Source organism: Colias croceus, chromosome 19, assembly GCF_905220415.1.
Source record: "Colias croceus chromosome 19, ilColCroc2.1".
Classification (NCBI taxonomy): Eukaryota; Metazoa; Arthropoda; class Insecta; order Lepidoptera; family Pieridae; genus Colias; species Colias croceus.
Window position 1 is genome coordinate 8,011,149 of NC_059555.1, and position 15,397 is coordinate 8,026,545.

Below are 15,397 nucleotides of genomic sequence, written 5' to 3' on the forward strand. Positions count from 1 at the left end.
AAAATTCCTAATGAACATAAATCATTATTGACGTACCGTAACGGAACGTCATTAGAATTTTTTATCATAAATTTTTCTTCATTCATCTAACATTCTTGTTTCATTGACGTTCCCCTTGTTTGTAAATAATAACCGCTGAAAATAGTACGCAATGTGAAATGCACGCATTCCTCAGCTCAGTGAACATTACGTAAACTTTGCTATTACACCGTATTCGTATTAAACTGTGTTAATGTAAACCTAACCTATCGGTCTGTGATTTGTGAATATTTTTTGTTTTATTTAGGAAATGTGATTGAATAATGCCGCCCTTTAGAAGGAAGAAAACTTCTAAATCATTTCCTGTGAAAGTGTGTACATTAGACGCTGAATTGGAGTTTAATTTAGAGGTAATTTGTTAAATAAATCGAATGAGTTTGTACAGTGTTTTTAAGGTTCAAATTAGGGATCTGTTAACATGCATAATTATCACAATATTTGTGTTTTGTGAGTCATTCAGTGACCCTCAGGTCAACTGCTACAAATTTGCACATAACTTTACACTAGTCATGATAAATATGTAACATTATTATTTGAATTTATATGTGTACATTTTTAAATGTTTACATAAATAGTTATCCAGTAATAAATTGTATTTCTTATTAATGTTTGGAAATGAGTAGTATCTGGTTTATTATATTTCTATTGTACAATCATTAAAAATACTTTTACTTATAAATATGTGCTTATACTTGTATAAAAAATGAACTGAATATTATTTGATATTTATTTTAAAACATATACAAATTCAACTGAAACGCTGACCATTTAATAATCATAATTATGTGAATTTTTAAAGTATCCGTTTGTAACAGGTTTTCTTTTAAATTTTGTAATATTCATGCTTGACAAATTAACTATAGTCCTTTTCAGCTAGGATGATTCCTGTGACACTTCATCGTGTTCCGAATTACGTATTTTATGTTTAAAACGCCAAAATATTTTTAGTGCATAATATTTTTATTTTATGGCGGCATTATTACCAAAAATATGAAATTGAAATATCTTAAGCTTATAAATCAAAAACAGTATTGTTTAGTTTAATATAATGAAAAATAAAATAAAAGAACACAAAAATATATTACCTACGCAATTCAGGTACATGAAATGGATCGTTGAAAAATCATAGAGTTGGAAAATCATATAATCGGCGCCCATCTAGTGATCGTTTGTCAATCGAGTCAATCGTCTGTACGAGTGCATCAGCCTTGTATACAAAATGCATTTTTATATTGATACTTTACGTGGTATTCTGTTATTGTTACTAATTTTATTGTTGACTTTTTGTTGCTGTTGTTTGCTAAGTTTCCTTAGTTAATTGTTGGCGAAATGCCGAAAAAACTAATTTTGGTACTTTATTCAAATCGATTTCCTTTCCATATAAAATATTATCGATTATCGGAAACAATTGATGATTTCAGTAAAGACATCTCTACACGTGTCAAAAATCGATGTGTCACAGAAATCATCTTAGGTGGAAAGGACTATAATTATGAAATTTGTCTTTAGTACCTTTTAACAAAATCAACATAGTTATTTCACTAAAAATTATTTGTTACTCAGTCCTGTTTTTGTCTAATGTTGTATTATTATAATTTTAACAATTTTAATCATTTCACAGTGGCGAGCAACAGGGAGAGATCTGTTTGACTTGGTGTGTAGAACAATAGGTTTGCGAGAAACATGGTTCTTTGGTTTGCAGTTCGAAGACACAAAGCACTTTATCAGTTGGCTGAAGTTGGATAAGAGAGGTAATTTTGGAATAAATTTACACATTTAATCTGCTATCGCAATCATGTTTATTTATGTATAAGTAGATGACACATGCTAATGTTTTTGTAGCATTTTTCATTGTTGCTCTGCCCCTGATGTTTGTAATATAAATGATTAGTTGGTAAATGGTTTGTCACCCCTAATAAATGGCCTATCCAACACAATAATATTTTTTCGATTCAAACCTCATTCAACTAAACTAATAAATTCATCAGATTTTTAATATTTGGAATAGATGATTAGAATGTGATTAAATACATACTGAAATAATTTAACATATTCGTCAGCTTTATAATATCAGTAAATCAGTATAGACTATATAGATGACTCATTTATAATGTGATTAATAAACTAATTGACACAACATAAATTCTCTGTACATTGTACCATCCTACTATCCCACTAATATTATAAATGCGAAAAAAATATGTTTAGTAAAAACTACTAATCCGATTACCATGAAATTTAGTAAGTATCTGTCTTCAGATACCATAACAAGACATAGGCTATTTTTTATCCCGGAAATCCCACAGGAATGGAAACTATGCGAGTTTTTCTTCGAAAATGTAGTAACTTATAGTCCAATATGCCTTTCAGTGCAAGACCAATGCGTCTCCCAAATGCCGGGTACACCGTTCATGTTGCTATGCAAGTTGTACCCAGAGGATGTGGCGGAGGAACTGATCCAGGAGGTGACGCAGCACCTGCTGTTCCTGCAGGTGAAACAAGCGATACTGAGCATGGATATATACTGTCCCCCGGAGGCGTCTGTGCTGTTGGCTAGTTATGCTGTGCAGGCAAAGGTTAGTCCGTTTGTGGATTTGATTGAAAATTTGTTCATCTTTCATGATTTTAAGGTAAATAAACGAAATATACTTTTTTTGTGTTAGTGATCAAAAAATAAGTTATTATTTCGAGAAGGTGTGATGAGATGATTGTCACTTATAATTTTGGATATTATTTTTAATTTAACAATTGGAATTCATATCATAAAACACTAACCCATTGAGCCCCCAGCGGCCCGATCGGTCCACAACACAATAGATTTTCTATTGTGTCTGTCTTGTATTTCTTTGATATTTTGAAGCATAGTTTAATTTCTAAAGTTCATAACTTTTCAATACAGACAATATATATACTTGCAGTAGTCCTATAAATTTATTCAGCTACCATATTAGAATCTCCTATAATTATAAATTACAGTATGGGGACTACGATGAAAGCGCATACAAACCGGGTATGTTGGCCAGCGAGGATCTGCTGCCGCAGCGAGTCATAGATCAGTATCAGATGACGCCTGAGATGTGGGAGGAGAGGATCAAAATATGGTGAGTGATACTAATTGTAAAAAAAATTATTGAGTTATAATATTTTGCAATATCAGTTTAAAAATGTCTAAATATAATGTTATTTTTTGTATGTCATGAAACGATTTTTTGTCTCGAACCTTCGATTTTGTTGATACAAAGATAAAGTGAGCAATAATAGTAAATAAGTCAAAGTTTAGTAATTAAAGACTTTCTATGTGATTTTTCATTATATTATTTTCGCTTGCTGCCGAGCACAAGTGTCAAAAGTGAAACTTCTTTGGCAAGATTCAAAGATACCAAAATCATCGTCTTACACCATGACGAGACGGTATTGCCATGACGCGACCTTGAAATTTTACTCTCAGCGCGCCTAAAAAAGTTACACTTTAAAATTTAAAGTGATTTCGATGTTTTAAAAATATTTTTTTACTTGGAATATTACAGGTATGCCGATCACAAAGGAATGTCGAGGGATGAGGCTGAAATGGAATATTTGAAGATCGCACAAGACTTGGATATGTATGGCGTTAATTATTTCGCTATTAATGTGAGTTTTGGAAGTACATAATATTAATGAAATAAAAATTATTAAAAAAATGAGATAAAGGTGAAGATTCAAGATCAACCCAATTCCATTCAAATGCTATAGAAGTATACAGTAAAATACATTTGTATTTATCTTTTCACTGTTTCTCTTTCATTTATTAAAAAACAAAAAAAATATAAAGCAGAAGGCACAATACGAAGGCGAAGCTTGTTTTTGAAAATGTATGTACAACTTGAATTAACTTTAACAGTATATTTTATAAATATTTTTCCAGAATAAAAAGGAAACAGACCTATATCTAGGTGTAACAGCCCTCGGTCTCAATATATACGAAAAGGACAACAAACTAACACCAAAGACAACATTCCCCTGGTCAGAGATAAAGCACATAAGCTTTGATGATAAGAAATTTGTCATCAAATTCGTTGATAAATCAGCAAATAACTTTATATTCTTCTCACCGAAAGGAATGAATAAGTTGGTAAGTTATTAAAAAATAATAAATTTTGTTATGCTAAATTTTGTATAAATTTTTGGTAAATCACGTATGAAAAAAAAATTTTGCTACGCAAATTTTTCTATAGATTTTTTATATATTTGGTATTTTTCCGAGTCGAAGGACCATTTTACGAAATTTGTAGTATGTAGTGGTACTATTACGTAATTTTATTCTTAAGCAACATAAAACATAGTACTTTTAATAATAATAAGGACATATTTCCTTAAATAGTCATAAAAACGGGAAAAAGAGATGAGAAACAGTGCAAGTTTCAATGATTTTTGTTTAGTTTATACCATGGCTCATATTGTTGAAGAATAACTACCATTTAAATCGACGGGATAACAATATAATGAATAAATCGCGTTTTAAAATCCGTTAAAATCTTTAATATTTAAATATATAATACTCGCGTAAAATTAAATTCAAGAAAAAATATTCATAAGTCAATGCTGAATGCAAATATTATTGCTGCCAATTTTTTCTTATTTTTATTTTACTTATAATATTACAGATATTAGACTTGTGTATCGGCAACCATGATTTATATATGCGTAGAAGGAAGCCGGACACTATGGAGGTTCAGCAAATGAAGGCGCAGGCTAAGGAAGAGAAATTGGTATGTTTATCTAAATATTATTTAATTAATTTATTTAATTATGGCGTGCCTTAGGAGAGGTGCCTTGCCTATGTCCAACAGTGGATGAAGAAAGGCTAAAGAGAGAGAGAGTTGTTTTCTATTGGAACTTCTATCTTCTCTGTTGGCTTTGAAATTTATTTATATATATTAAGATATGTCTGGAGTGTTCCTTGTATTAATATATGACTTAAAGCATGAGTTAAGTTACAAGAGACAGACCACAAATTCATTATATCATTTTATTGAGATCATATTGTTTCTTATTTTATATAGTTTAATTTATTTTTATGCTTGGATTTAAAACTATGCTTCATAGTTATAAGCAATCTAAGAATAATGTAGCGCAAAGAGTCTGGCACTCAAAACCGAATATAGACGAATCTAAAAAACCTGTGTGTCCTTCACTATGATTATAAATAATTGACATAATTATCACATGACATAATATTACACTAAGTCTAATAACTATTTTATTTTTTTCTAGCGTCGCCAAATAGAGCGCAATAAGCTAGCGAGAGAGAAGCAGCTGCGCGAAGCAGCGGAGAGAGAGAGAGCCGCTATGGAGCAGCGCCTGCTGCAGTACCAGGAGGAGGTGCGGCTGGCTAACGAGGCGCTGGTGAGTGAGAGAGAGATAGAAGAGAGAGGAGAGTGAGAAAGAGAGAGAGGAGAGTGAGAAAGAGAGAGAGGAGAGAGAGTTGGGATATAGGGAATTATGGACGTCAAAATAAATAGTTATCTATTTTCTATGTACTTGAGTATAGATAGTGGAAAAGAGATAGGTAAAATGAGACAACTCGATCGACACAAACAAGATTTTAAAATTCCTAAGATGTATGAAAATCTCAATATTTGCAAAAAACAAAAAATACTTACAGGTACTCGCAAAAAATACATGCTTTCTTATTAAGGAATCCTTGAACAGTAAAATGATTTTCATGGGTCAATCAATTTTTAAAGGTCCCGATCATAATTTTCTCGTATTTTTTTTTTTACTTAATTTTCAGCATTTTACTATTTCATTTAGAAGATAATTCTTCGTAGATTAAGATTATATAAGCAGCAGTGATGTTGATTAAATACATTTGTGGATTTAACTTCACGAACAGATCTATTCACGGGAAATAATGTCCTTTGGACAACTTACACAATAGTACTTTTTTTAATGTTAAATTCCCTTAAGAATTAAAACAAATTCTTCTAATATTAAATAATAAATAATATTTTGATATTTGTTCTATTTACACCCAAAATACGAAATATTTTTATTAAAATTGAAACGAATGATGTCTTTTGAACAACCAAATAATGTTTCATAGATAAAAAAGTTTCAGTAAAGCGGAAATAGTGATATTTTTTACAAAAAAACTATTAAGGCGAGGTTGTTACGTATCGTATTATTGATTTTACTTAATTAAAATGAACTGATTCTCGATAAAACTGAATGAATGAAGTATAATGTGATTTTCATATGGGGACATCTTAGTTGTAGTAGTAGCGTCTTGATTTTTGAAATGTTAAAATTACAATTAAACTAGACATAAAATCGCGTAATAAAAATGTGTTCCCGAAACAGCCGAGTAATAAACAAAACATGAACTATTTAACTGTTAAAGTATAAGTTTTATATAATTATTGTCCTAGGGACAACCAAATTGTCCATGGTACAACCACTTTGGTTGACCAAGTGACTGGTTGTCCGCGGGACATTTTTTAAATTTTGAGCCGCCAAGCAAATACTATTGTTATTTTATATATTAATCTCAGCTCACACTAAAATATAGACGAAAGCGCATCTCGTGTAGTATAATTGATAACAATGCATCAAGTACTTACGTTTTAATCACAGTTGTCTGACGGACTGACAAAAAAGCCACCCCACACTCACCAACAACGCTCGGACGACTGTTGCCGTGATTTTATACAAATCAAAGTGGCGTTTGAGCCCGACAGTTAATTATTGTGTTTAGCTTGTTGTTTAGGAATCTACCGCGCCATATGTGTTTTGGTTTCATAACTAAATTACGGTTGTCTGTGAGACCTGTGTCATGTAGGTGATTTATGGGGACAAAAGTAAAATGCCTGAAAATCGTATTATATCCAATAAAAAAAAAATGGTTTGTATGTTTGGATGTCAATAATTATGTACTGAAACAAGGAGTGTATTTGGTATTTATGGTCGTGATAGTATGTGTTCGTGATGCGAAGTTTGTTAATGCATTGTGGCATGGGGACAAATGTGATAGTACTGGAAAATTGCATTTAGTCCCTCGACAACCATGAAACAACGCACAAATTAATAAAACAAGTAAAATATTGTTCGCAATAATGCTAGAAAATATTAAAAGGAATATAATTAAAACGAATTTAACTCTTTATGATTTCATGTTTATTAATTATCCTTCAGGGACATGATCCGTACTCGTCGGACCAATAAAAGTTGATCGACCCTCATATCTTCTGTAACGATAATATGATATCGTTCTATTTATCTACTTTTTTAACTTTTTATCGCATGGAAATAAATCTGATCCTTCAAATAAATTACTGAAATAATATTTCCATCATTGTTAAATTGGTTTTGTTACCTGTGTGTTGCTGAAAATAAATAATTTTTCATTTTCATCAAATTATAATCTATCATAAAAAATGTTCACAGCGTCGTTCAGAAGAGACAGCAGAACTTCTAGCGGAGAAAGGGAGAGTTGCGGAAGAAGAAGCTTCTCTCCTTGCACAGAAAGCGGCCGACGCGGAGAGAGAGAACGCTAGACTGCGGCTGTCCAACATACGGACTGAGGAGGAGAAGGTAAGAGAGAGAAAGAGAGATAGTACATGTGGTCGCCTACAAGTCGAAACTCAAAAATTTTACAATATTTTGTAATCAATTTTTTTTATGATTTATGAAAAAAAAAATTGATTACATAATATAAATAGGTATTATAAAGCTGATGAGTTTGTTTGTTTGAACGCGTTAATATCAAGAACTACTTGTCCGATTTGAAAAATTCTTTGGGTGTTGGATAGCCTATTAATCGAGGAAGGCTATAGGCCTATATATCATAACGTAAGACCAACAGGAGCGGAGCCACGTAGGTGAAACCGCGGAGCACAGCTAGTGTTATAATATATGAGGGCCCGATAAAAGATCATCGATATTTGTCGCCATTACGGTGATTACGAATAAACATCTACAATGACGGCCAATCATAGACATTTAGGCTCTACAATATCGTGATTGCCTCTACTCGCCTAACGCTGCCCATATGCTTTAACAGTCAAAATATGTTGACGTTAGTCATGATCTACAATAACGTTTGTAAATGAACAAACTTTATGATAATAATTTTAATAACAAGCATGATAGTAATAATGATCTTAATGGCGACGATCTATTAGATCAAGCAAGTATAATAAAATAAAACGATAACGAATTATTGAAATTAGTATTACTAAATTTGATATAAACAAGAAAAATCTGGAAATTTATAACAATGTTGATGATAATATTTCAGGTACATCTAGAACGCAAGACGCGAGAAGCAGAATTCCTCACAGCACGGCTCGTAGAAGAGTCAGAGAAGAGAGCGGCAGAAGCAGAGAGACTAAAAGCGGAATTATTAGCTGCTAGAGTAGCGGAGAAGCAGGCTAAGGAGAAGTTGCTCAACTTCCTGAGTAGGAACTCTACGGGGTCACTGCCACCAAGTTCGGTTAGTTTGAACACGATTATTACCGTAACTTATCTTAATATAAAATAAATCTCGTGTCGCAATGTTTGTCCTCAATGGACTCCTAAACCACTTAACCGATTATAATAAAATTCGCACACCATGTGTAGTTCGATCCAACTTGAGAGATAGGATAGTTTAAATCCCAAATCGTTTTAGAGAAAGCGGGCGAAGCCGCGGGCGGTAAGCTAATATATTTGTATGTAACCAACTCCATTAGACTCGATTTTGACTGACATGAAACGGACTGATTTTATTTAAACTTTACACTTATGAAAGATCGATTACAATACGATTTTTTCATGAGATTATTTTATTAATGCGTGTTTTATAGATTTTTTTAATTATTTTTTGCTAGAAAGTTTCCAGTTTGAACCATTTACGTGAAATAAACAACAACACACTAAATTTAGGTATACAATAAACTTTGAACATTACTGCCACGGAATAAGGTGCTAATTTGAAGGAATGTTGTCTATTACGACATTTTTTGACGATCGGCGATTGTTAGTTTATATTATAGTTTGTCAATGATCATAGTTTTGTGTCTACTGTCTTGATAAATAATATACTGATTATTTAGCGTTTAAAAGTTTTAAATTTCCTATATTATTTCCAGACATCAACCGTGCCCCTCTCCCTCTTTCCCTCCACGTGTTCTCTACCGGCAGAACTAAGTGCTGGGGCTAATTCTACAACCACAGAACTAGTTCTGCACAACGGGGATAGCACGGAGACGGAACTTAACTCGTACCAACTTGTCCCGGATGACCCGGACCCGCATATACATAGGTTGTCCCTGGAAATTGAGAAGGAGAGGTAATATACCATTTATATTAGTTAAGTGAAATTTTGTTTTTAAAAAATATTTTATGTTCAGAATAATGAGGATATAAGAAAAAGCTAATATTCTAATATATCCTACTAATATTATAAATGCGAAAGTTTGTATGGATGTATGGATGTTTGTTACTCTTTCACGTAAAAACTACTGAACCGATTACAATGAAATTTAGCACACATATAGAGGGTAATAACACTTGAATTAACACATAGGATAGTTTTTATCCCGGAAATCCCACGGGAACGGGAACTATGCGGGTTTTCCTTTGCAAACGCGGGCGAAGCCGCGGGCGGAAATCTAGTAGAAACATACTTTCAAGCGATCATGTCATGGACTAATGGATATTTTATTATGATAATTGTTAATCAAGCTCGTTTTCGTCCCCAATTTCTGATCTAGACCTTGATAGCGTAATTGACGTTTTTTGACGTAATATTTTTTCATATATAATGTGTCATTTAACATACTGATCAACAAAATAAAACATCCAGAAGCTATGAAACTTGGTTAAGGTCCTATCTTCTTCTTTTTTAAGGGGTAAAATATTCTCTAACCATCTTTCTTCTCCCCAGGGTGGAATACCTAGCGAAATCAAAGCATCTCCAACAGCAATTAGACGAACTGCGCTGTGAATTTTCCGTGTTACGAGTGGAACAGCAGCCCGGAGCCACCCTGGACCGGCTCCATGAGGCACAGGCTCGAGCTGGTGATGACAAGTACTCCACGTTACGGAGACTGAAGCAAGGGTCCACCAAGACCAGGTTGGCCTTCTATGAGGAGCTTTGAGGTGAGATATTGCAGTAGCTGCATATAAATCTGGTAACAGGTACTCCTCACTCATCGAACGTAATGCCTCCTCCACACTACTCGGCTGAAGTTGACTGAAGTCCGCGGTGCTACACTACACACTCGTTCAACTAAGGAGAATAACGGGATATATAGATGGAAGGTAACTTCGTGCCCTTTGACTCGGGCGCAAAAACCGACAACAAACGGAAGTCGGACGAGGCGAGGTAAAGTTGGACGAAGTAAGCCGAACTGCCTCTCCACATTATTCTATTCGTCTAACCTCGTTCAACTTCGCGAGTAGTGTAGAGGAGACATAACACTCGCACGCCACTATTTCACGTCTTCTGCGAAGAGAACTGGCACTAGGAATTAGATTGAATTGATTAGTAATAAGGGTGCTTTTCCACAAATAATGTGCGAGGAATGTGTTTGTAAATAACCGCAAAACACTTTAAACGCTAAACACTTGTCTCGTGTCCCCTAGTGGGTAAAGTGGCAGATGGATCCATACTAATATTATAAATGCGAAAGTAACTCTGTCTGTCTGTCTGTTACTCAATCACGCCTAAACTACTGAACTAATTTTCATGAAATTTGGTATGGAGATATTTTGATACCCGAGAAAGGACATAGGCTGCTTTTTATCCCGGGAAAATGGCGCAATCCCACGGGAACGGGAACTATGCTGGTTTTTCTTTGACTGTGCGGGTGAAGCCGCGGACGGAAACCTAGTTATGCATACATCTGTTTCATTGAAAGAAAATCTCTTTACGGACAAATAGGTGAACAGCCTTCTGTGTCCTGCTAGATCAAGACATTTCTGTTTCTGCACCGGAAATTTCTAGGAAAAATATTCCGACACATTAAAAAAAATGTTCATTAAAATGTGTATTAAAATTTTCAGGAAAGCAGTACAATATAAGAAGTCTCACAATTCCGCATCATTCGCCGCTAACTCTAAGCTCTAAGTTATACTGTATATGCCTATTATATATTAGTGAAATAATTATTGTCTCAAATATTCTATTAAGTTAAGCCTGATGACAATAATTAGATTGATTTTATTTTAATTTTTCTATTGGTATGTGTTCTCTTATTTTTGATTATAGACTCAGGGGACGTTCAAGTATTACGTAACTCAATTTGGGGGAGAGGGGGGATCTCGTAAAACGTTACGATGCCTTACTGGGGGTACAGAAAAATTGCTACGGTAAGTCCCAAGGGGGGGAGGGGGGGGGGAAATCTTCAAAAATTGCGTTACGTCACACTTGAACGCTCCCTTAGAGGATAATAGTTTTACTATGCAAAACAATAAGTTCAACTTGGACATCATGTAATTTTCTATAACTTAAATCACAAGAAAATCTCACACAAATGTTATGTTATGGCCATAGTATAAAAATTTACTAATCACCCTATACCTTCCTCTTCAAGTATCTTGTCCATCTGTACTTCACTAATACTTCTAACATTAAAAACAACTAGATACACAATTCTATACAAAAACCTTATGCAATCCTCAAGGGTTTGCAAAATTCTAGTCGATAAAAACAAATGTTAAAGCAAAATCGAACTTATTTCTATTTGTTTAAGGTGTATTCGCAAAACGTACCAAAAGCTAAAAATTTAAACGACAAAAACTATATGGTGAATATATAGCAATATAAATTCAACCTTATGCCTATGAGATAAAGTCGGATTTACAAAGCACATTTTTCGTTTGAGGATATTTTTTATCAAGATTATGTATCTAGTTGTTATTTCTCTATCAGATTATTGAATTATAATCAATATCTACAAATATTCTTATCTTATAGATCTACATCCTACATTCAAACTTTTTTTTAATACTTCATATAATCTTTGCAGCTTGTCATAAATGTCCTAAAACTAAACTGAAAAAAAGATCGTGTGTGCTGAGAACACGTGTCAGAAGTGAAACTTCTTTGGCTAGATTCAAAGATACCAAAATCGTCGCCTTACTCCATGACGTGACGGTATTGTCATTGAAATTTTAGTCTCAAAGCGCCTGAAGAAGTTTCACTTGAAAAGTTCACACACAACACTTCAAAAAAAGTTTCTTGGCTAATTTTGCTCGTTCAGACATAATATTTGTGAATCTAACTTCTGTTATTATACTGTTTTATCACAGACAATAAATTCTCAAAAATATTAGATTGAATATATATTTTACTCTCTTTAAACTATATATTTAAAGAGAGGCGCATAATTCTTTTTTTAGATAGTTTTAAACAATTATACAATCGTTAAGATTGCCATATGTATTAATGTGATACCATATTGGTTATTTTTATACGTTTCGTTTATATTTTTATATGAAAGTAATTATGAAATAAATATTAGAATAGTTTTCCTAATTTTGAATAGATAGTATTAATTCTTCAACATATAGAAGTACATATAAAATACTGTTCCTATAATATATTTACATAATTTTTGCAGGTATTTTAGATAAAATAAATGACTGATATTACAGTGCCTATGCCTGTATTTATAGAAAAGGTTTAATTTCGTTTTGTACTACGTGCTCTATAGAAATCGGAAAAAATTAAATTATTACTTTCTGTTTAAGAAAAATAATGAACTACAAACATGCGAAACAATATTTGATTGTAATTCGTAGGGTTGTAATATTTATCAAATTGACGTTTCACGCATATTTGGCATTATATGTACTTTTGACAGTCTTTCTTCCAAATTGAATTGTTTAAATAGAGTACAAAGTACGTTTAATTGTATCTATTTCATCTCTAAGCATCAACTTTTGTTAATAAATAAAATATAATTGAAAATATATCATTTGAACAAACCCTTTCAGGGTTATACAATTTTCTCAATTGTTTTTATATATATTTTTACAAGAAACTTTTGAACAGAGCTTATTCCAAAAACTATCTATAAAATTTCACTAATGAATTATAAATGTCTTTTAATAACAATTTTTTGTATGTAATCATGTTTTGGCTTACCTTGGACAAATACTTTGTGTAAGTTATTTTAGCTCTAGTTCGTTTGTATACCTTTTGTGCCTTATTCAAATGGAAATTGTATTAAATACTATGAATGTACAATAAACAATTAGACCTACAAATACATTTAAAAGTTGTCCGCAGAAAAACTCTGCTTACGCGTGAGAGGCAGAGATAATGAGCATTACGTTATTCTTCGAACATTACTATATTAAACATGGTGTTATATTAAATGAATGTATTATAAAACATCGATTGGATATATTCAGCCGACCTTTTATTGGTCAATTGTGAGTCTGGTTGTTTATAATACGTCAATGACTGTATATATGTTTGTGTGATAGCCTTTTGATATGCAATGCACACTGCCGTCTACTTACTATAGTTTAATGCTTCAGTAAAAGGATTCTGGATTTATTGACAATTTGAATAGCAATCCATACTAATATTATAAATGCGAAAGTAACTCTGTCTGTCTGTCTGTTACTCAATCACGCCTTAACTACTGAACCAATTTGCATGAAATTTGGTATAGAGATATTTTGATACCCGAGAAAGGACATAGGATAGGTTTTATCCCGGAAAGCCCACGGGAACGGGAACTATGCGGGCTTTTCATTGACTGCGCGGGCGAAGCCGCGGGTGGAAAGCTAGTAGGATATAAATATGTCAAATATTCATATCCTCTTGCTATTGTTTGTAAACTAGAGAGCAATTATTTATAAATAGCTTTCGCGGCTTCACTTCTTCAAATAAATTATATACCTTCCTCAAGAACCGTTCTATCTATTTATAGAACGGACAGACAGTGACAGTGTTTTATAATGTTGCATATCAAAAGGCTTTCCAATTTTTTTATCAATTTATACATCTCTTGAGAAATGTAATACCTGACGAATTGTGATGTAATAAAAATAAATGTTCAATGACGTGCCTTGAGACATATATTTAGAAGCTGAATTTTGTAAATAAATATATTTATAAATTTTTATTATGCAGTTGTTTTATTTACCGAGTTCTTCATTTTTGTATAAATCCACAGAGCATCTTGATTTGAACTTATGTTCTGAATTTATGAGATTTTGGTTAGGTTGTAATCTTGTTGTAGTAATAGTAGTAGGTAGAGTATGGTCCAAGAGCCGTAAGACAACTTATTTTCAAAAGCATATAACATTCGGTTCATAGTAGTCTCTAGTGCACTTTTTAATATCTGAATGTTTGTGGAGCTCTACCGGTGACACCCGCGCCACCTGAGCTAAAACTTATCAGAAGCTTTAAATAAATGAACTTAATTTATTTTTAAATGTCTGATTTTTTATATGCTCATAAATCAGTCAGACAAATTCCAATGACTAAACATCCCCTAAACACAAAAATTACCTAACCATGAGTATGAGCGCTAGAGCACATGCGCATGCGCTTCAGAGTAAAATATCATAATACATACACATATGAAAACAACATATATGAAAAATCTGCTTTCAATATGTTGTATATCTATTTGATTAATCATTTTAAAAATAATTTATTATATTGCATATGTATAGGGAAAAATAATCTAATAGGTATACTAGACTGTAATGGATTGCGAGTTTAAGAAGGGGAACCGAGTTACCATGGATGTCTCACTCGATCTAAAAGGCATGTATAGCTCTCGTGCTCATACTCATGGTTGAGTAACTTTTGTATATCTACACTAATATTATAAAGAGGAAAACTTTGTTTGTTTGTTTGATTGTAACGAATAGGCTCATAAACTACTGGACCGATTTTAAAAATTCTTTCACCATTCGAAAGCTACATTATCCACGAGTAACATAGGCTAGGTTTTATCCCGGAAATCCCACGGGAACGGGAACTATGCGGGTTTTTCTTTGAAAACGCGGGCGAAGCCGCAGGCCACCGCAGGCGGAAAGCTAGTTATTGTTAAAAGTTTTGGCTCAGGTGGCGCGGGTGTCACCGGTAGAGCTCCACAAACGTATGTACAGATATTAAAAAGAACACTAGAGGCTACTGTGAACATTCGGAACCGAAATTTATATGCATTGGAAAATAAGTTCGTGTCTTACGGCTCTGGTATCTTGGAGTATAGGTTCTCAAAAGGGTCCAAGTATTTAATAATTAATGTTGAGACTAATTATTATTTGGCCATCTACATAATATGATAAAATCCTTTTTAAATTAAGTTTAAGTCCATTATATAGATAAGATTATTATAAGTAAGTACCAAATAAAACGACGAAA

General features: G+C 32.9%; 1 protein-coding gene across 1 annotated transcript; it reads left to right on the forward strand.

The window, feature by feature from the left end:
- The first annotated feature begins 19 nt into the window (after positions 1-19).
- On the forward strand, positions 20-11,378 carry LOC123700597 (merlin). Its single transcript, XM_045647859.1, has 13 exons — positions 20-389; positions 1,661-1,790; positions 2,410-2,615; positions 3,016-3,140; positions 3,567-3,669; positions 3,944-4,150; positions 4,683-4,787; positions 5,293-5,424; positions 7,465-7,611; positions 8,318-8,512; positions 9,150-9,349; positions 9,947-10,161; positions 11,068-11,378. Exons 1-12 carry the CDS (start codon positions 303-305, stop codon positions 10,158-10,160), a joined length of 1,851 nt encoding a protein of 616 aa, XP_045503815.1. The 5' UTR covers positions 20-302; the 3' UTR covers position 10,161; positions 11,068-11,378.
- Positions 11,379-15,397: the final 4,019 nt, after the last annotated feature.

Bases quoted from the DNA above. Each gene is read 5' to 3' on its own strand.
- LOC123700597 (XM_045647859.1), top strand. From the start codon at position 303: ATGCCGCCCTTTAGAAGGAAGAAAACTTCTAAATCATTTCCTGTGAAA. The intron at 4,151-4,682 runs GTAAGTTATTAA...ATAATATTACAG, and splicing joins CGAAAGGAATGAATAAGTTG to ATATTAGACTTGTGTATCGG. The intron at 8,513-9,149 runs GTTAGTTTGAAC...TATTATTTCCAG, and splicing joins GGTCACTGCCACCAAGTTCG to ACATCAACCGTGCCCCTCTC.